This window comes from Sturnira hondurensis, unplaced genomic scaffold, assembly GCF_014824575.4.
Source record: "Sturnira hondurensis isolate 20B ecotype Veracruz unplaced genomic scaffold, ASM1482457v3 Scaffold0016663, whole genome shotgun sequence".
NCBI lineage: Eukaryota > Metazoa > Chordata > Mammalia > Chiroptera > Phyllostomidae > Sturnira > Sturnira hondurensis.
Genome location: NW_028089294.1, coordinates 16322568 through 16344811, shown reverse-complemented (window position 1 = coordinate 16344811; position 22244 = coordinate 16322568). Strand labels below are relative to the sequence as shown.

The window sequence follows — 22244 nt, the reverse complement described above, 5'->3', positions numbered from 1 at the left end:
CATCACCACAATCAATTCTCTTTACCCACTAAAAAAAAAACCCCTACACAAGTTCCTTGTCATTCCCCTTTCCCTAATCTATTTCCCTAGAACCAGGCTAACCTATTTTCTATCTCTAGATGAATTTTATCTTATTTTCTATCTCTATCAAATACGCATTTGCCTATTCTAGATATTTCATATAAATGGGACTGTCTTTTTTCATTTAGCATACTTTAAAGGTTTACCCATGTTACAGCATGTTATCAATACTTCATTCCTTTTTTTTAAACTTATGGTTGTTCAATTACAGTTGTCCCATCTTCCCCCCGCCTCTGCTCACTCCCACAGTCAATTGCCCCCCACTGTCCATGCCCATGAGTCCTTTGCGCATGTTCCTTTGCTTGACCCTTCCCATTCTTTCCCAGTTATCTCCCTTCCTCTTCCCCTCTGGTCACTGTCAGTTTGTTCTTATTTTCCAAGGATCTGGTTCTATTTTGCTCATTTGTTTGTCTTATTGATTAGGTTCTACTACTTATAGGTGAGATCATATGGTATTTGTCTTTCACCGGCTGGCTTATTTCACTTAGCATAATGCTCTCCAGTTCTATCCATGCTGTCACAAAGTGTAGGAGCTCCTTCTTTCTTGCTGTGTAGTACTGTACTGTGTAAATGTATCACAGTTTTTTGATCCACTCATTTACTGATGGGCTCTTTGAATACTATTTCATTGTACATATATGCCACTTTTTTTGTTCACTAGCTGATGGTCATTTGGATTATTTCCATTTTTTGGCCATTATAAACAATGATATGGACACATGTTTTCAATCCTCCTGGGGTTCATTATCTAAAAGTGAAAATGCTGGGTCTTACTGTAACCCTATGTTTAACTTTTTCAGAAACTGTCAAATTATTTACCAAAATGGACACACTATTTTATCAATTCCACCAGAAATATGTAAGACTTCTAATTCTCCATATCCTTGGCAGCACTCGTTGTCTTTTTTATTTCACCATTTTTAAAGGGACATAGCAAAAATAAAGTTTAAAACTACTAATATTTAACGACATTTACTTTGTTTTTAATGGTTTTTATAAATCTGAGAACATACATTACCTCACCTGCCTCCAATACTGCCTAAAAATAAACAGAAAACAAACTAAAATAAACCCAACCACAGAAGATAAGAATTCTACTTTGCAGCCTGGAAAAGAGAGAATAAAATTATCTGTAATTACCACAGCAAATGTTTGGAATGCTTCCCCTTAAGGCAAAGGCCCTTTCTAAAAAATTAAAACCATAAACATATCTTGAAGCCAACTGAACTAAATCACAGATACCAGGACCCACCACTGAAGAACACCTCCCAGAGCTGACTTAATGCCAAGTATTGGTCTCGTAACTTCTATGAAACTTAAACATTATTCTAACACTTAAATACTGCATTAAAGGCTAAGAACTACAAACAGCAAACAAGGTTTAAACACAAAGATTTATATACATGTCGGGAAACTTATCTCTTATGATTCCTTTTAGTGAACACTATCTTCAAAAACATACTTTTATTAATAAGAGCAATCTGTGCTAGGTTCATTCAAATAGGTTTTCAGTGCACTCTTGTAAGTACCCATTAAGGTGACTATAAATAAGTTCTCTTTCTAAACCCCGTCAAATTCCTACCCTTTAAAATAACTAAATATAGTTGGATTGCCATCCTTACTGTTATTTTTTTATACAAATGAAAATATGAAGATTTTTAACATACCTGTATGCAAATGTTATGTATATTAACCTGCATATTGTGATGATACTATCTAAATTTTATGCATCAGGAAATTTAATTAGCTTGCCAAAAGACACAGCTATTTAGAAGCATAGCCAAGCTTTAACCCTGGTATATTTTCAGAGTAAGTGGCTACTTATAGTTGGCTGAATGGTGTCCACCAAAAAGGCATGTTAATGTCCTAATCCCCAACACCTATGAATGTTATTTGGGAAAGGGGTCTTGGCAGATGTAATTAAGTTAAGGATTCTGAGAAGAGAAGATCACCATGGATTATCACAGTGGATCCTAAATACAGTGACAAGTATCCTGAGATATATAGAGAAGACAGACACAGAAGAGAAGGCAATGTGAAAACAAGGCAAAGTTGGTCAGTAACCATAGGAGCTAGAAACTACAAAGAACAGAATCTACCCCTTAGAGCCTCTACAAGGACTTGTGGCCCTGCTGACAACTCAATTTCAGACTTTCGGCCTCCAGAACTGTGAGTAAAAAAATAAATTGTTGTTTTAAGACACCCAGTTTTTGCTAATTTGTTACAGCAGCTTCAGAAAACTAACAATGTAGCTAAAACTGACTTTCTTTTTAGAAGTATCATTATCAAAGCATAGATGTTTACATAATTTAAATGATTAAGTCAAAAGCAATCATTACAAATCTGAGACTCAAACTGTTCCCTTTTGCAACAGTGGGAACTCCAAGTCATAAACTCCCTTTGGGACCTGGCTCCAGCAATACTGAACTGCTTCCTTGCAATCTAGCACAGAAGAGTCTCAGGCAAATCTTGTATNAACTAACAATGTAGCTAAAACTGACTTTCTTTTTAGAAGTATCATTATCAAATCATAGATGTTTATATAATTTAAATGACTAAGTCAAAAGCAATCATTACAAATCTGAGACTCAAACTGTTCCCTTTTGCAACAGTGGGAACTCCAAGTCATAAACTCCCTTTGGGACCTGGCTCCAGCAATACTGAACTGCTTCCTTGCAATCTAGCACAGAAGAGTCTCAGGCAAATCTTGCATAACTTTTTTTCTCAGAATTTGATCAATTACTTCTCCAAGAAGCTGCTATCTTTTAATTGGTAATGGTAGTAAAATGCCATGCACTATACACACTTGGGGTGTTCACCGCTACTGGGTTACCATTGGTTCTAGGAATTTTCAATGGCTGCAACACAAAAAGTCTTTTTTTTTTTTAAGGAGAAAAATAAATCATGCACAGATACCAAACTCAAATTTAGGATTATGTGACTGGTATTTAACTTTTCTGAGTTTATATTTCTATCACTTTTCCTCCTTCCTGATAGTCCTGGGTCTTAAAAAACATTACTCTGATCACTAACTTCCTATTATAGATCCAGTTTCAAAAAAAAAACAAAACCTGTCATTAATTGCTGAAAGGGGTTTAAGATTTCTTTGTGGACTCCCACAGCTAAGATATAGCCCACAGTAACTTACCTGTGTCATTATGCAACAAATTTGATGTATACTTGAGTTTGCTTTAAGTTGTTTCCTATTTCTAGATAACATTTGTATAATTCGTTTTAATTATGTAATGATAGTGGGTTGGCCAAAAAGTCTGTTTTTTATTCAGTAAAACAAATAAGGAAACAAAGGACTTTTTTTGGTATGTCGGCTATCTCCCGCATGGTAGAACATTGCTTGTTCTCAATTAATGTTTCTATTAGATCACTATCAACTTCAAATGGTCTATCAACCATGGAGCATTGTCCAGAGAGAAATCCCAACATGAACTTCACACACCACTTCTGACAGGTTCAATTAGTCACAGAGTCTTCTCTAAACATTGCACGAATGGTTTTTTTTTACTTATCAGTTATCTTTCTTGAAATAATAAAGCATAATATGGCTGTGTTTTTCCATCTTCAATATTTAAACGACTACACAAAATTTCACCAATTTTGATGTTTTTTTTAAATGCATGCTGATGTAACAGCTGTCACAATACAACCTAACAAAATTGTTTCAAATGAAGTTAAAAGACAACTAAGTGCTACTATAGCCATCATATGGAAAAAACAAACAACCTTTTTAGCCAACCCAATATGAAACAAGCTACTTTCATGTAAGTCTGGCTACCTTCATTATTTATAGCAATTTATTATTTCTCTTCCCCTACTGGAAATCAGTTGAACAGTTCTATTTTGATGAAAATGTAGTACATATTTTAATACTTTTACTCATTTCTTGTTTTTGTTTTAATCTTCACCCACAGATATATTTCTTGATTTTAGAAAGAGAAGGGAGGGAGAAAGGAAAGGAGGAAGAGGGAGGAGAAAGAAACAAACATTGATATGAGAAACACTGACTAGTTGACTCTTGTATACACCCCAACCAGTGACTGAACTTGGAACCTTTTTGTATACAGAATGATGCTCCAGTTAACTGAACCACTCAGTCAGGGCAATTTTCTTTAAGCAAAATACCATGTGCTATAAACTGTCCACCAACTTTTTAAAACTTAATTCAGATATCCTGGGGAACATCCTACAATGTATCGAGATCTTTCATGTTCCTTTTAATAGCTGCATAGAATTCTACTGTGCAGATGTACCATTTCTTCAACTAGACTTTGACATTTTGGTTCTTTCTGGTTCTTTCCTCTTATTACTGCAATGTCTTAATCTAAGGTGTTCCTAAATTTGTGGGAAATGCAAATTACTGGACCCTAGCCCAGATCTACTGAGTCAGAAACTCTGAAGGCAAGACCCAGGAATCTGCATCATAAGATCTGCAGGAGATTCTGAAGCATGCTCAAGTTTGAGAAGCAATGATCTTAAGCTAGTATGCTATTTCACATTTTTGATAGTGTTATCTATGGACTGATTCTTAGAAGTAGGTTTGCTAAGTGAATGGATAAAAACATGCTTCCAGGAAAACAGAAAAGTTACTGTTGTTAAAACCTATTCTCAGGTTTTAAAAGGAATTCACACATTCCCCTTAAGTACTTGGTCTCATGTTTTACATTTATTACATCTTTCATTTGTTTGGCATTTATCCCAGAGTATGTTGTGAGAAATAAATTCACTTTTATTTTGGGGGGCATTCAGTTGTTCCAACGCTTTTGCACATACCTTACACAAAGGTCATGCTTAGAGCTTCTGTTGGTGTCGATGTACTTATCACAAATGTGCTCTTTTCACTGATTATCATCCTATATATATGATGGCTCTCTGTTGTATGTTAATTGCACTTATATTCTGCTACTTAATTCTCTTCTTTATCAATTTTTATATCTACTGAGATAAAAAATTTGTAAGATTGTTAAATAACGTGATTATCTGCACGCAGAGGTAGGTTTTCCTTCCCTTGTCACTTTTTTCAGACCACAATAGACTGGAGAATCAGCAGCCCAGAATAAGCTCAGGCTCAGCTATCTGATGAATTCATCACTTCCAAGCACTGGCCTGGTGGGAGTGGCTCTGAGATCCTGGTGTTGCTGTTACCAAAGGGGCCTTGCACCCCAAGGATGGTACTTCACAGGAGGGGAGAGCTTTTCATCTTGGGCTGGTCCAGTGGGGCTGGAGACACAACCCCACCAAATAAGATCAGTGTGTAGGCTGGGGGCTGGGGTGAGGATGCAGGGGGAGACACACTCACCTTACATACCCCACTTACTCTCACATTCATGCATCCACTCACATTCAGCCTGCAGCATCCACATGATACCATGGCACAGCATGCAATACCATCACCCTCCTGTCACTTACTGTTCCAACTGCTTTCTCTTGCTTACTTAGTTGAGTAAATCCCTCTAACATAATGTTATACAGGCATACCTTGGGTATACTGCAGGTTCAGTTCCACACCATAGCAATGAAGTGAGTCACACAAATTTTTGGTTTCCCAGTGCATATAAGAGTTAATTTACACTACACTGCAGTTTATTAAGTGTACAAAATAAACTTTAAAAAAAATAGTGTACATACCTTATTTTAAGATACTTTATTCTAAAAATGCTTACCATCATCTGAATCTTCAGCAAGTTGTAATCTTTTTGCTGGTGGAGGGTACTGCCTCTGTGTTGACGGCTGCTGACTGTTCAGAGTGATGGTTGCTGAAGGCTGGGTGGCTGTAGCAGTTTCTTAAATAAGACAACAACGAAGTTTGCTGCATCAATGGACTCTTCCTTTCAGGAAAGATTTGTCTGTAGCATGCAATACTGTTTGACAACATTTTACTCACAGAACTTCTTTCAAAATTAGAGTCAATCCTTTCCAACCCTGCCTCTGCTTTATTAACTAAGTTTATGTAATATTCTAAATCTTTTGTGGTCATTTCAACAATCTTCACAGCATTTTCATCGGGACTAGATTCCATCTCAAGAAAATACTTTCTTTGCTTATCCAGAGAAGCAACTCCTCATCCATTCCAGTGTTATCATGAGATTGTGGCAGTTCAATCACACCTTCAGGCCACTCTTCCAATGCTGGTTCTCTTGCTCTTTCCACCACATCTGCAGTTACTTCTTCCACCGAGGTCTTGAACCCCCAAAGTTATACAAGGGGGTTGAAATCAACTTCTTCAAACTCCTGTAAATGTTGAAATTCTGACCTCTCCCCACATATCACAAACGTTCTTAATAGCATCTACAATGGTGAATCCTTTCCAGAAGATACTGTTTACCTTGCCCGGATCCATCAGAGGAATCACTATCTAGGTCAGCTATAATCCTACGAAAAGTGTATTTCTTGAACAAGACTTGAAAGTTGACACTACTTCTTAATCCATGGGCTGCAGAAAAGATGCTGTAAGTGGGCACGAACCACGTATCTCGTTACAACTCTCATCAGAGTGTTTGATCAGATGTACTGTCAGTGAGCAGTCACATATTGACAGGAATCCTACTGAGCAGTAGGTCTCTCAACAGTGGGCTTAAAACATTCAATAAACTATGTTGTAAACAGATGTGCCGTCATCGGGCGTAGCTGTTCCATTTACAGAGCACAGGCAGAGCAGATTTAGCATAATTCTTAAGGGCCCTAGGGTTTTCGAAATGATAAACGAGCACTGGCTTCAACGTCAAGTCACCAGCTGCAACAGCCTCTGACAAGAGATCAGCCTACCCACTAAAGCCAGGCAATGACTTCTCTCTAGCTATGAAAGTCCCAGCTGGCATCTTCTGTCAATAAAAGGTTGCTCGGTCAACATCGAAAATCTGATGTTTACTGTAGCCACCTTCATTAATTACGTCACCTAGAGTTTCTGGATAACTTGCCACAGCTTCTATTGTACATCAGCACTTGCTGCTTCACCTTAAACTTTTATGTTATAGAGACGGCTTCTTTTTTTCTTTAACTCCAGGAATTAACCTCTGCCAGCTTTAAACATTTTTTGTTCAGCTTCTTTGCCTCTCTTAAACTTCAGAGAACTATAGGGCCTTGCTTTGGATTCGGCTTTGGGCTCAAGAAAGTGTTGTGTCTGGTTTACCTTCTATCTATACTACTGTAACTTTTATATATGAAATAAGGCACTCTTATCATCTGTGTGTTCGCTATAGTAGCACTTTTAATTTCCTTCACAAACTTTTCCTTTGCACTCACAAATTTCCCTTAAAGTGTTTGGTGCAAGAGACATAGCTTTTGGCCTATCTTGGCTTTGGACATGCCTTCTTTACTAAGCTTAATATTTTTAGTTTTTTATTTAAAGTGAGAGAAGTGAGGCTCTTCATTTGAATATTTAAAGATCACTATATGGTTATTTATTGGCCTAATTTCAATATCACTATATCTCAGGAGATAGGGAGGCCCAAGAAGAAGAGAGATGGGATGAGGGGTGGCGGAGCAGTAAGAAAACACACAACATTTATCAGTTAAATTCACCATCTTACATGGATATGTCTGTGGTGCCTTAAAACATTACAATAGTAACGTCAGATTAACACAACAAATACAACAACAACAAAAAGTCTGAAGTATCTTCAGAATCACCAAAATGTGATGCAGAGAGCAAATGTTGTTGGAAAAATGGTGCCAACAGACTTATGCAATGCAGGGTTGTCACAAATGTTCCAATTGCTTACAAAAAAAAAGTAATTATGAAGGACAGTACAGTGAAGCACATAAATGAGGTATAAGAGAATTGAGAGAGTAGAATGAAAATGAATTCTTTTGTCATCTGGATACCAATGATTAGAACTAAACTCAACTGCCCTGACTGGTATGGCTCAGTGGGTTGGGTGTCATCCTGCAAACCAAAAGGTCATCAATTTGATTCCCAGGTAGAGCACATGACTGGGTTGTGGGCCAGGTTTCCAGGCATGTCCGGGTCTATGAGAGGCAATGGATCAATGTTTCTCTCCCTCTCCTCCCCCTTCCCTTTTCTCTAAAAATAAGTAAAAATCTTTAAATTAAAAAAAAAAACTACTATTGAGTAAAAAAACAAATCAAAGCAGCTCATATATTAACTCAGATACTAAATGGATAAGAGGATAAGACAAATAGAAAAAAGTTAATAAACAAAAATCTTGTTCCTCTTGGTATGTAGCTATGACAATGTGAGTCAGCCATGTTGTCATTCTCTGATCCATATTACATATCTTAATTTTCCTAAGAAATTATTTTATGTACACCTACAACCTATAAATAATGGAGACTAAAACTAATTAACAGTCTGATCCCAACCAACTTCTTTCCTCTTTTTTCTTTCCTATAAATCCCCTCTTCCAATCAAACTTTTTCCCCAATGGTTTCCTGGAAACAGTGCATACATACACATTTACACCTTCTGGCCTTTAAATACATTCCTTCATGATCTGTCCTGTCTTCACTAGAGGTTACACTCTCAAGAGAAACAGAGCATATTAAAGTTTTCTATATCTCACAGAATACTTACTGACCCAGGTAAAGTTTACTACCTTCTCTAATTCTGCCATAATGATAAATATATAAATGCTACTATCTGCTTATTTTTCTATACCTTTAGATATGGATGGGTCCCACATCATTTCAAATTAGTTTCCCAAATACCTGGCAAATGGTACATAATGGAAAAAGTCTGGTATAGCAAATACTTCAAACAGAGATGTTTCTTTGGTTTTATAAATAAATAATGGCCTAAACACTTCTCAAGATTATATCCTGATCTACCAGCCCTCCAATGTGAAATGTTCTACAGATTAAAAAGCACTCACTTAACAACATATGAGTATCTGATTGGAAACAAAAATGCTTGCTTTCATATAAACATGTAGCCACAACAAAACATTAACAAATTATGGTCAGAAGATAAGCAGTTACTTATTGTTTGATTTTAAAAAACAAAAAAGGTCATTCCAAAAAACAAAGAGCAACCTAGTCAAAAATACTTTTAGAAGTTTAAAATTAAGTGTTTCCAGAAAAACATTTAGAACAAGTTTTAAAATTTAGTGCTAGATATTTCTGTACACCCACCGAGTATATGTTCAGAAAACACTACTATATAGCACTGAGAATTTCTCATTTCAATGAATGGTTATTATATTGAACAAGGTGAACAAAATATGGAGTATGCATATTAAATGAATTTGAATTTAAAACTTTAGTAAATAATCACTGACAATAATTTCTTTTCTCCTGAAAACATTCAATGGGCCCCTCTGTAATATTAGACTATCAGAACTAGTGAAGCAGTAATATCAAAATTAAAACCTAACTTTACATAGCTGAAGGATTAACAGCCAGAAACAGTGATAACAACTGAAGTTTCCAAAATTGTTTTAATCTTTAAAAACAGTAATCCTTCTCTAAAAGGAGAGATCTTATTTTCACAATGGTCTTTCTTTAGAGGAATTTCATTTCCAGAAATAACAGGCTTTTAGTTCTAAGCCCCTTCTCCCCACAACAAGTACAGTCTACTCCAAAGGGTGAGACTACAGCTCCTGATGATATTCAAACAATCCCATAATCAAAGATGGAGAGGCAATATCTGAACACCTTCCCTTGCTTCTAGGTGCCCTGACTATCCAAGTCTTAACAGTGTTGTCATCTTTAATAACTGACAGAACTAAAACCTCAAACTCAGCCACCACTGCCCAGAGCAGAAATAGAACACCTCTCCCAAACGTCTCTCCCCACCTAAGGTAACTTTGCCCATAGGAGTTTCTCTCCCCAGTATACTTTATAAAGGAGACATTTCTATACATAATCATCTCCATTCAGTAACTTAAGACATATAAAATGATGTTAGAGGACAGGGAGCTCTATGGTATTCTAACTGCAAACACAGAATGTATCAAATTCCTGATTTAAAGTAGTCCTGAACAAGCAGTAAAATTAACATTAGGTCATGCTCCTGGAGAGAATTAGTAATTCCTTGCAGCTGAAAAAGCATATGTCACATAATTTTTTTCTTAAAAACATTTTAAAAGCAGACCAAAATTAAACAAACTTTTCTCTATCAGAAGATAAAAATAATACTTCTGAAGTTGCTTCACACTGTAATATTTGTATTTTATTTGGGGAGAGGGACTTACTTAGCTATGATCCTACCAAAAAAGCAACAGAAAGAAAAAAAGGATTTTAATCATTTTTCTGGAGACATTCCACCTTACCTTTGCTTGGAATTCCATAAAACTCTTCTCTGAACACTGTTTCCTGTTTGAAAATTAGGTACCAAAACTATAAGCTGAGTTATTCCACTTTACACGGAAATCAATAAACTAGTTTTAATACTGGGCTGAATTTCAAAGCTGTGTTCTCTATTCCTATTTGGCTGAAATGTACACTTCTATCAAGAGCGTTCCTATCGATTTTCAACTAGAAATATCAGTTTTGCTGTCAGAGCTCTTTATTTTTGTACATAAAAGGAAGTGGGTTTTGATACTATCTCTATGTTCTTCCTGTCTTACAATGCATTTGAAATAAAGTGATGTCAGATTGAGAGTAAAAACCCTAAATAAGAAAAAGGATAGGCATAATTAGTTTGCTTTACCTTTATGAACAACTGCAACTGATTTAGCACTGCTCTGCTGCACACTGCCACTATTACTACTAATTACAAGTTTTCTGCTTTAATTTGCACTGGTCTACAAAACCTTCATGCATATATAATACATACCTAAAAATGTACATATTTATGCCATATGTAAGACCCATGAATGAAAGACTAACTCATTCTTCATCGTTAACAGCTCAGCATTTATTAATTTCTTAAGAATATTGGAGCTGCTACAATAAACATGACTTCCATATGACATTATGTGCACCTCTCATCTCCACCTTCCAAACCACCATACAGCACATTCTACTCTCAGTTCCACAGACTACTCACAATCACAAAAGATCTTGATGGAATATTTCATTGTAATACCGGTAAATATTCAATTTTGTGACAATTTCTAGAAAAAGAATGAATGAAAGGCAGTTCCAAAAAATTTATTTAAAAATTTAGTATTTATTAATAAGTTTGGTTTTGCTATGACTTAGCTGTTAGTATCTTCTATTAATATGCGGAGTACTGGACAAGGTTATGCCATTTTAATGAACCTCATAAACTACTGACGATGGGGTTCTATTATTATTTCTTAGATCCTCCTGTAGCATAATACATCTAAATTCTCAGAGGAAGACTTTAACAACTACACAACAGCCACTACACATAACAAGTAATGCAGTATATGTGGCTATTGAAAAGTCGAGACCTCGGAGACAGTGATTTTGTTTCCAGTTTATTAGTCTGACTTCTTTAATACTGATTTCAATTTCCAGCCACATGCAGACATTAAGAATCTTGCTGTTTCTCCAGCCTGATGACTTGGCTGGGTTCCTAATCTCAGATCAATAACTTCCAAACTTAAAAAGAATAGTTGAAACTGAGGAAGCACAGAGGAGACAGAGCTTTTAAAATGGTCAGCTCTAGCCTTCCAAAAAAGGTCCTTAGTGTGTAAGGAATATAGGCCTGGACCATACCTCCTTTCACTACTGACAGGGATCACTTAAAAAATGTATTTATCGGAATACTGGTCATAAGTCATGGCTCTGTCTCTACTTTATTCCATTCAGTCCCAACATTTGAGGTCTGGATTGCTCTCCAAGTGGTTTTGTTCTTAAAGCTAAAATCCTCACAATCACAAAATTTGCCCAAACTGCACAGGTAGTAGCTATACCAGAGAACCCAGATGACATACCAACTATTTCAATTCTCTCCAGGAGTAGCACACACATTAACACAGGGATAATAATAAGACTACTTCTCTGATACAGTGCTACACCAATAGTTCTAAAGGCACTTAAAATTAATGAATCAAGTATTAAAAAAAACATAATTCTAGTTTCAGATCCAAAGACAGCTCACCAAAAACTCAAACCTAAGAGGGTTTCCAAACTAGGGAAACTTTTGGATGTCTAGTTTGCTCTGGAAAATCAGATCAGAGTAAAAGAAGCCCTTATGAAGAAAGGAAGCATAATGAGTTGGATTAAAATCTGCCTTGCCATGTACAGCTCAAGTTACTAATATTTTGATAAAAAACAATTTGCTTTCTTCAAGACTCTGACAGGAGGCTACAGATAATTAGCAAGAATAGGTAATAAAATGTATTCTTAAGTGAAAAATCCATCCCAGGGAAACTGTAGCAATGAAGACACTACTCCTTAAGGAAAAAAGTGTTTGGGGTAAGCTATGAAGCAAGGGATGAGAGCAAAAACAAGCAGACTACATTCAGTCTTTCCTAGGAGAAATGAAAAGCTTTCTTTTCCTAGTAAGCAGAGCTGTTAGAGTAGTAAGTGTTCAAATTTTAGAAGAAAAGATTAAAGGGGCAAATAAAATCAGAACATCCTAAAAAGAGCTATAAAAGACCAACAGCTGAAAACAAATCCTGGTAAAACCTAGAGCTGTGTTGCCCCATGTGGTAGCCACTAGCCATAAGTGACTATTGAAATTTAAGTTAAAACAAAATTTAAATTCAGTTCTTTGGTCACACTTGCCATATTTCAAGTGCTCAGTAGACACATGTAGCTAGTGGCTACTTTGTTGAGCTCAACAGCACAGATACAGAACTCTCCATGACTGCAGGAAATTCTACTGGACAGTACTGATAAAAAAGGTAAGGGAAGGAGACTAACTGACCTGGGGTTCGGTAGTTTACTGGGGGACCAGGGAGATTTACCTTTCCTCTTCCACCTGTTCTTTTTCCCCTCCTTGTTGCTGCCACCGTCACTGCTGCTGCTGCTGTGCTCAGAACTCTGGGAATCTGACTGGCCATCACTGCTTTCTTCTGAGCCTTCTGATAATTCTTTCACCCCATCCGGCACATCCTTCTGAAAATGTAGGCATCCAATTAGGATTAGTCATTATCAATTTGGCAAAGAGAAATTAAGTCTCTTATATGTACTGCTGCAACTTAATTATGCAGATTAATTTAGTAGTATAGAACTCAACAGCAGAATCAGCAATATTTTCTAAATCCCTGTCATCTCTCTTCTTTGGGTCAAATTAACAATTATATGTAGGCACAACACAGAGACTTAAATTAGACAAAAACTGGTATAAGTTAGGTAAATTATTTTATGTTCAAGATCTTAAAACTAATAAAAATTTTGTCAAATGTGTGTACATCCATCATTCATGTAATATATGTACTATATATGTGTGTTTGTATGTACATTACTACCATTCTATATTATAAATTCAATTAAGAATATGGGTAGCAAAAAATAGTCCATGAATGTAATTGGTTACTGAATGTTGGTTAGTAAACAGCAAGAATCAAATACAAAAGAAATCTTTTTTTTAAAATCATATGACTCTTTGGTTTCTGCACTGGATTGTGAGAATGTCAGTCAGAAAGGATACCTGTGTCAGCACAGTATGTAAGAGATGTAATAATATAGTTATAAGATAAAAAAACTAGGAAATTAAAATTTTCTGGGTTTGAATTCTGGCTTTATCGTCTCCTGTGTAGACTTCAGCAAAGTCTTAACCTCTCATGCCTCTGTTTCCCTGTCTTTAAGATAGGCACACAAGTAGCCACCTTAAAGGATCGCTCTGAAATTAAATGAGTTAATAAATGGAAAACAGTGCCTGGCATATGGTAAGATCTCAGTAAACAATAGCTACTATGTATTTATGTAGTATATAAAAAATACACACATAAATAATAAATGTTATTTCTAAAATTCCAGGTGGTTTTTTTCCTCTTCACATATTTTTATTTTCCCAAATAAATTATTTTTCTAATAAGATAAAAATAATTCTGGCATAGGACCCGCCTACCAATAATTGGCATTCACACGGCAGGCAAACAGTAACTCTGATCTAGTAAAGAACTGTTCTTGTCCACGTACGTTTATATCCTAGTGCCATTTCTCACACTATGCACTTTATTAAAATGCACCTCTCATGTCTTTTTACTCATCCTTTAAAATGCAGGACACTTTACAGAGTTAGTTGCCAGCCATACCTCTTAACAGGCAGGTTCACTTTAGATACAAATATAACTTCTTATCTCAAACCTGTGTGTGATCCCTCCAAGACCAAATGCTCATGCCGAAAATTTTGCAATTATTTTATCCCTTCTTTTTACCCACTCCATTTAGTGTATATTTTATTTCTCTAATGTCCTTTGCCTCCATCTCTTTTACTACTTCTGTATTTCATGCCAATTATCCTTTTCAAACAACCATAGCTATTCTCCCCAACACTCATTCTCCCCCACCCCCTTGTCTTACACACACATTCTCTCTCTCTCTCTCACTGCTCAGTCAGGTTTTCAAAAGCTCAAAAGTTTGGTGTTTACCACCCCTGACTCCTTATCACACTAACCCACACATAGATTATGGTCTACCCATTCCAATTTACTAGACTTAAAAAAAAAACCATTCTGGCTGTGCCTTTCTTTGCTTAAGCTCTTCCCTTATCCTGGAAGGCCCTCTTCACATTACTTACTGCCAAAATGTAACTCAAATCTTACAACTTTAAAAAAAAAGAAACAGTGTTGGCTGGTGTGGCTCAGTTGGTTAGAGTATCATCCCATAACCAAAAGGTTGTAGGTTCAATTCCTGGTCAGGGCATATGCCTAGGTTGTGGGACTAATCCCTCGTCTGACCACATATGGGAGGCAACCAATCGATGTTTCTCTTTCACACTGATGTCTATCTCTCCACCTTCCTCTCTCTCTAAAAGTCCTCAAGTGAGAATTAAAAAAAAAAAAAAAAAAAGACAAAAAAAAGAAAAAACCAAAACTTTCTAAATCCTTTTATTCAATCTTTCTCTGTACCATCACAGTACTTCACAGTACAGTACTTCAAATCACAGTAAGCTTTATCAATGTGCAATTATTTCAGTAACTATGTAATCTTCCAGAGCTCAGAGACCACAGTTTACCCTTCTTTATAGTCTCATGCAGTGGTGTCCAACCCATGGCCTATGGGCTACATGCAGCCCAAGCTGACTATGAATGCGGCCCAACACAAATCGTAAATGTAAGTACTTAAAACCTTTTTTTTTCCTTTGCTCATCAGTTTTTGTTAGTGTTTGTATTTAATGTGTGGCCCAAGACGACAATTCCTCTTCCATGTGGCCCAGAGATGCCAAAAGGTTGGACACCCCGGACAGTGTATGCATTTCATAAACGTTATTAACAATACACAAAGCCTAGAACAGCTCAAGCCTAAAAGAAATGCAGAAAACTCTATGTGGGAGTAGAGCCCTATAATCCCAGGAAGTTTAACAAACTGTATAAAAAGGAGGCATTATAAGTAAATTACTTCTTTTTAATGCTAGTGGGCCACATACAACCACTGAGCATAATGATGACTACAGCTCAAAGCTGAAAAGGTTCAGAAGGGACAGTGTCCCACATAAATATGGTCGTAGTCATACATACTAAACATTAATGCTGATTAATTTCCTTGGGACACAACCCCTCTTATCAATCCATCTAGCTTGAGCAGGCCTAACACCAACCTCACATCAAGGGTAATAATCATGAACCTAAGAGTGGCCAACGAGAAGATCAATACATTTGGCAACAGCAGTCATTCAGGTACAGACACATGGGCCAAGGCAAACTAATGAATCCAAATTGAAACAAACTGAAGGCTCCTATTTTAGTTCCTTAGACTCTTTCCCCGCCACACTAACAGCTTGCAGGGTAGGGGGGTGGGCATGAAGTCATGTATAATGAGGACGGTGAGAGCCTGCCTGAGAATGAGGCAAAGAAAAGTGGAGAGACCTGATAACACCCCCATTTTCAATTGCTCCCAAGCCCTGAAACATCACTTATGCTCCTCAACCAAGGCTGAGTTTCTCTGACATTTTCAGTTTCTCTGAAAATTTGTTACCTGATAAATTCTGTTTTATCCCTGGCTGGTGTAGCTCAGCGGACTGAACGTGAGCCTGTGAACCACAGGATCACCAGTTTAATTGCCAGTCAGCACACATGTCTGGGTTGCAGGTCAGGTCCCCAGTGAGGGACAAGTGGAAGGCACCCATACACTGATGTTTTTCTCCCCATCTCTTCCCCTTCCCCTCTCTCTAAAAATAAATAAATAAAATCTTCAAAAAAATTCTGTTTAACTTAAGCTCATTTGCGTTGGTTTTCCTGTTTGTAGCTGAAAGGACCCTAAATAAGTCAAAGTACCTTCTCAGTGTAGGAAATTAAAAATTAGGAAGCCTGCTATGGTAGAAAGAACATGGGCTTGGGAATTCAGTCAGATCTAGGTTCTGATTCTGATACTACTTGGCCAAAATTGGGCAAGAAAATCCAATCTTCTGAACTTCGGCTTTCTCCATTATAAAAAGGGAACAATAACTATAACTTGAATTGTAATGGAGAATCAAATGAGAGGGTATATAAAGCATCAAGGCTGTAAGTTCCACCACAATTATTCAAATGTTGTGAGGCTCTTGAAAAAGTTATTGAAAGTCATTTTCATTTCATCCTTTTACAATATTATAATAAACAATAAAAAAATAAATTTACTTCTAGTCTACAGATGGTTACAGATTACTACGTATGAGATACAGGATTGAAAATATAGTTCTGAAAATATGCTCTTCAAGAACACTGTTCTCTATGATACAAACATTACTTATATGTAGCCACTTCATGACATCCTTTTTAAATAACTTCCTAACAAAAATATTTACCTTCAAAGTATACACTCCCATTCTACCTGGAACCTTATAGAAGATGCCCTCTTCACCTCGGGAGTTTGTGTGCAGCATTGCATTCAGGCATGCAAGAGGGGAAGTCCCGCTGGAAAGACAAACAAAAGAAAAACAATGATTAGTTTCTGTCTCTGAATATCCAATGTAACAGTGACTTAAGATAAAACTAACTTATCAACATTCAATTGACATAATCACATTTTGTAAACTATAAAAAGTCCATCAATCTACAGAGAGGCTGCCATGTAGAACATGAATTTAGAATTCGTGCTTATATAGCTAAACAAAAAATTATTTAATTTTCTTAATCCTCATCTAGTATCTAACATTGAAGCCAAGAAAAACATCTCATAAAAGTATCACAAATGCCCTGGCTGGTGTAGCTAAATGGATTGAGCGCAGGCTGCAAACCAAAGGGTCACAGGTTTGATTTCCACTCAGATTCCCAGTATCCCACAGGCCAGGTCCCCAGTGGGGGGCACATGAGAGACAACCACATATTGACATTTCTCTCCCTCTCTTTCTCCTTCCCTTCCTCCCTCTATAAATGAATGAATGAATGAATAAGGGTATCACAACTAATATGAAAAGATTCTATTTCTCTTAAAATTTTGTCAAGTATGCTTCAATAAAGCTGAATTATTTTTAAAAGACTCTACATTCATTTAGAAGAGGCTTTAAATGTCCAGAAGTAAAACTTGACATACAGTTGTGGGTGTACAACATGAGTCCATATTTGTATAAATTGTGCTGACCTCTTGTATTTAGACCTATTATGAGATCACTTAAAAGTTGGTTTTGGAATAGTTATTTATTTTTATCTAACAACATGGGTAAATGTTTCCTAACTCTAACATATTTACCGTATTTTCTAGAGTTTTACATATATAAAAAATTATCTGTAAAAACATAAGCATATTATTCTTTTATAATTGTAATTAGATTTTATTTTCCTCTTGTACTTAATAAAATAAGGCTGCTAGAACAGGCTGCTAGATATCTTGGGTATAACTAAAGATTATAGTTATCTGTCAAGCAGAGCAGGACCATGGGTCCATTGTCTTTAGATACTGTGAAAGTACTGAGGGTCAAAAACTAGAAAGAAGTCCTGGCTGAATGTGGCTCAGTGGACAGAATGCCATCCTGAGAATCCTGAGAACTGAAAGGTCAAGGGTTCAATTCCCAGTCAGAGCACATGCCTAGGCTATGGGTTGGGTCCCCAGTTGGGGGTGTGCAGGAGGCAACCCATTGATGATGTATCCTCGTACATCAACGTTTCTCTCCCTTTCTTCCTCCCTTCCCCTCTCTCTAAATATAAAATCTTTTAAAAAAAATTTTTTTTTCATTTATTTATCTTTAGAGGGGAAGGGAAGGAGAGGAGAGAAATATCAACATATGGTTGCCTCTGGGTGAGTCCCCTGCTGGGAACTGGCCTGCAACCCAGGCATGTGCCCTGACTGGGAATCGAACCGCGATCGGATCGTCTGGTTCACAGGCCCATGCTCCATCCACTGAGCTACGTCAGCCAGGGCATTTAAAAATAAATAAAATCTTAAAAAAAGAAAAAAAAAAACCTACAAAGAAGATGGAAGACGAGCCCTGGCTGGCGTAGCTCAGTGGATTGAGCACAGGCCTGTGAACCAGAGGATCGCGCTTCAATTCCCAGTTAGGGCACATGCCTGGGTTGCAGGCCAGTTCCCTGCAGGCCAACTCCCAGCAGGGGACACACGAAAGGAACCATACATTGATGTCTCTCTCCCTCTCTCCTTCTCCTCTAAAGATAAATAAATAAATAAAAAGAAGATGGAGGACAAAAAGGAAAATAAAGAAAAATCTTTTGCTGAAGAAAAGTTCTGAAAGTCTCCAGGTTGATTATTACATAGTTATGTGTTTCTAATTTGGTTATTTCCATGTTACAAATACATATAATTCTAGTCAGAATCCCAAAATTCATACCAAATAAATACACAAAATTTATCAAGAAATTCTGGGGAAAAAATAATGGGAGAACTGCTGCAGGAGATATTCGAATACACTGTAAGCCAATCACTGAAGCAGTATACTTCTGGGACAGGATAAAGAGGCAAATAAGCACTCATATACTGTTAGTGAAACAAAAGAGAAAATACAGAAACAGCTCATAATAAACGTAAAGATACTATTTGTGTAGTGGGAAGAATATGACAGCATCATGACCATGGTCACTATGGTCGTCTGTTCCCTCCTCTTCTGCAGATACTCCTTAAAATTTTCTGTGTGAAACCTTAGCCCCTCCCACTCTAACAAGGCTGAGACAGAATCCCAAGCTCATCACAGGTGTAAATCCAAACTGTTAAACTAGCATTTCCAGGTTGAAATCCCAGTAAGCATTTCTGGGTGCAACACAGTCTCCACCCCCAGTGACAGATTCAGGAACAGAAGAAACATGACTTAATCCAGGCCAACATTCAAAGTCCTTTTCATCTTTTTGTAGGGCATTTAGGAAAGGAAACCTTCTTTCCAGGGAAGCTGCAGAAAGAGACCCTTTGTCTTCTTCCTCTGAGTAGTGAGAAGAAGTAATGCCTAAAACTTTCATAGTCATCATGTGAACACAGGAATTACCTGGAATTGGGGTGGAACAACACAAAGGACAGATAAATGAACACCTAGGTAAGGGTTATAGAAAAAATTCCAACACCTAAAAAGGCAGAATTAAGAAAGAAAAAACAACCATTTTTTTTTAGCACTGCTAATTTTGCAATGTACCAAGCCTTGCCTGAAGCCAGTCCTACCTTGGAATTTTGTTAAGGTTTTAAGTCACAAGAATGAAGTCTTAAATAAAATAATTTACTTAATAAGTAGTGTTGGCTATCATGTTGTATATCCGCAGAAAATAATTCTTATATTAAAAAACATATACCAAATGAGAATTAAAGGCCAAAATGTAAACAGTAAAAGGTATTAAGAGATACAGAATAGAGGACTCAGACATATTTCTACAGAAGATAGGACCTAAAAACCACAGAAGAGAAACATATTGACTAAATAAAAATAAAAACTCCTATACTGGGCCTTGATTGGGGTGGCTTAGTGGGCTGTACATCAACCCACGGACTGAAAGGTCACAGGTTCAATTCCCAGTTGCCTGGGTTGCACGTCAGGTCCCAGGTTGGGAGCATACAAGGGGCAGGTGATCTGTGTTTCTCTCGCACATGGATGTTTCTCTTTCTCCCTCCTTTCCCCTCTCTCTAAAAGTAATAAAATCTTTTAAAAAATTCTATACAGGAAAAAACATAATCAACAAAACTTTAGAAAGTATACAAAGCTGAAATGTGTAACTGCAAAACAAATCACAGACAAAAAATGAATAGTCCTAAGAGAGTTTCTTTTAGGAAAAAACAACAAAGTGGGGAAAAAAGATGTAAAAGGATAGGAACAAATCATAAAACATGCAATGTAAATGGCTAATAGATTACAAAGAAAGAAGCCCAAACTTAATAGTGATCAAAGGAAAACAAATTAAATGGAGATAGCACTGGTCAGACTTGGAGAATTCAAATGAATTCATCTTAGCACTATTGTACTATATTTATACAAGATGTTACCACTAGAGGAAATTGGGTGAGGTATACATGAGACTACAATTATAATTTCATATGAGCCAATTATTACTTTAACATAAAAAAGTGAATTCATAAAATCCATTGCTGGTAAGGTTATGGGCACTCTATATTATAGACAGTTGATGGGACTGGACATATATGTAAGAATTAACTACAGTAGTATTAAAATGTCAAAGGGATGAAAATGACCTCAACTTCATTAATAAGGGCATGGCTGACCATATTTTAGTAAAGTAACCAACAGGCTATAAATAATAGCTACATTAACAATAAGAAGAGTGTTAAATTCCAGAAAGCATTCTGTTTAGCCCTAACAACAATACTTAGAGTCAGACAAAATTATTACACCAGTTTTACAAAAACAAAAAACTAATTTAACAGGTAGGTAAAAATGTTCACAATCATGAAATTAATAAATGGTGAAGCCAAGATTCCAATAAGAAGAAAACAAAAGCAGAACAGGAAAAGATGCTTAAAAAGAACATATAACCAACTGAAAAGACATTATAATCAGGTAATGATTATAATCAGGTAATACCTTTAGTTGCCCCAACTAAAGGTATTCAATTTCAATATTAAGCATCTACCCTGTTTATGCCAATAAACTAAGATGTGTGGCTCCAAAACAGAAAGCTTTCTCAGCTTAAAATCTAAAAGGGAAGAAAGACAAGGAAATAAGCACAGCATACTGTCATTTCATCAGTGCTACTAATACAGGCACTGACCCAAAACAATGAAGACCAAGTGTTTCAGACATAAAAACCTTTTGGGTTTTAGAAAGGTAACACAGTATGCTGTATGCGATATAATACCACCAGAGAGATGAGGGCAGCACCCCTTAAACACACAGTGAAGCATGTGAATGGTCACACTAAGTGGGATAGACAGAGATTACATACAGTTTCATGTCAGTTCAAGAGAAGTGGTCAAATGAGTTTCAGTAACAAATGTATGGGAAAAAACTTTTTCAAGCATTCTGAATTTGGGAATTATGGAATAGAGACCGAAGACCTGTATAAATAAAGTGATTTATATCAAAGGGAAACAAACAGATCAGGTCTAGGGTTCAGTACCTAGAACCAAACAAAACAGAAAAAAAAACCCTCAAAATACCCCAACCCAAAAATGAAAGCAAATGGCAAACACATTTAGTGAAAAGATGTGCTAAAGGAGATACAGACACCATCATAATTTTTTCTTTGCAAAAAGAATTATCTGGGTATAATTTTCCTTTAAAAAAAAAAAGATTTTAGCCCTGGCTGGTGTGCCTCAGTGGATTGAGTGCTGGCCTGTGAATCAAAGGGTCATCAATTCAATCCCTAGTCAGGGCACTTGCCTGGGTTGTGGGACAGGTCCCCAGTGAGGGACATGCAAGCAACCACATATTGATGTTTCTCTCCCTCTCTTCTTCCTCCTTTCCTGTCTCTAAAAATAAATAAAATCTAAAATAAAAGATTTTATTCATTTATTTTTAGAGAGGGGAAGGGAGAAAGGAAGAGAGGGAAAGAAACATCGATGTGTAACAGAAATATTGATCGGTTGCCTCTCATATGCCCCCAACCAGGGGTCTGGCCTGCAACCCAGGCCTGTGCCCTGACAGGAAATCCAGGTCGAAGGCTGTCATTCAATCTACTGAGCCACACCAGCCAGGGCTAATTTTCTTTGAAGGAAATAAAGTTTTGAAAAGCCTAAAATAGATACAGAACACTGTACTGTTTAAGACAACAATTCAGCTTTTATTTCAGGAAAATATTAACATAAAA

At 36.6% G+C, this 22244-nt stretch overlaps 1 protein-coding gene and 1 non-coding gene across 9 annotated transcripts in view; both read right to left on the bottom strand.

Annotated features, from left to right (window-relative positions):
• The window catches only part of ASXL2 (ASXL transcriptional regulator 2), a 106425-nt gene that overhangs the window by 33887 nt on the left and 50294 nt on the right, over window positions 1-22244 (bottom strand). For 3 of the 8 annotated variants that reach the window (XM_037066774.1, XM_037066775.1, XM_037066777.1), the window contains 3 exons: window positions 16859-16967; window positions 12876-13026; window positions 5757-5876 (listed from right to left, as the gene is read on the bottom strand). In XM_037066774.1, the coding sequence (XP_036922669.1) occupies window positions 5757-5876; window positions 12876-13026; window positions 16859-16967 (380 nt within the window). Of the gene's footprint in view, window positions 1-5756; window positions 7991-10322; window positions 11697-12875; window positions 13027-16858; window positions 16968-22244 lie in introns of those variants that run through there. The other 5 variants (XM_037066776.1, XM_037066779.1, XM_037066780.1 and 2 more) reach the window with 5 other exon arrangements.
• On the bottom strand, window positions 5114-5514 carry LOC119001512 (small Cajal body-specific RNA 2). The gene has a single exon (XR_005069598.1).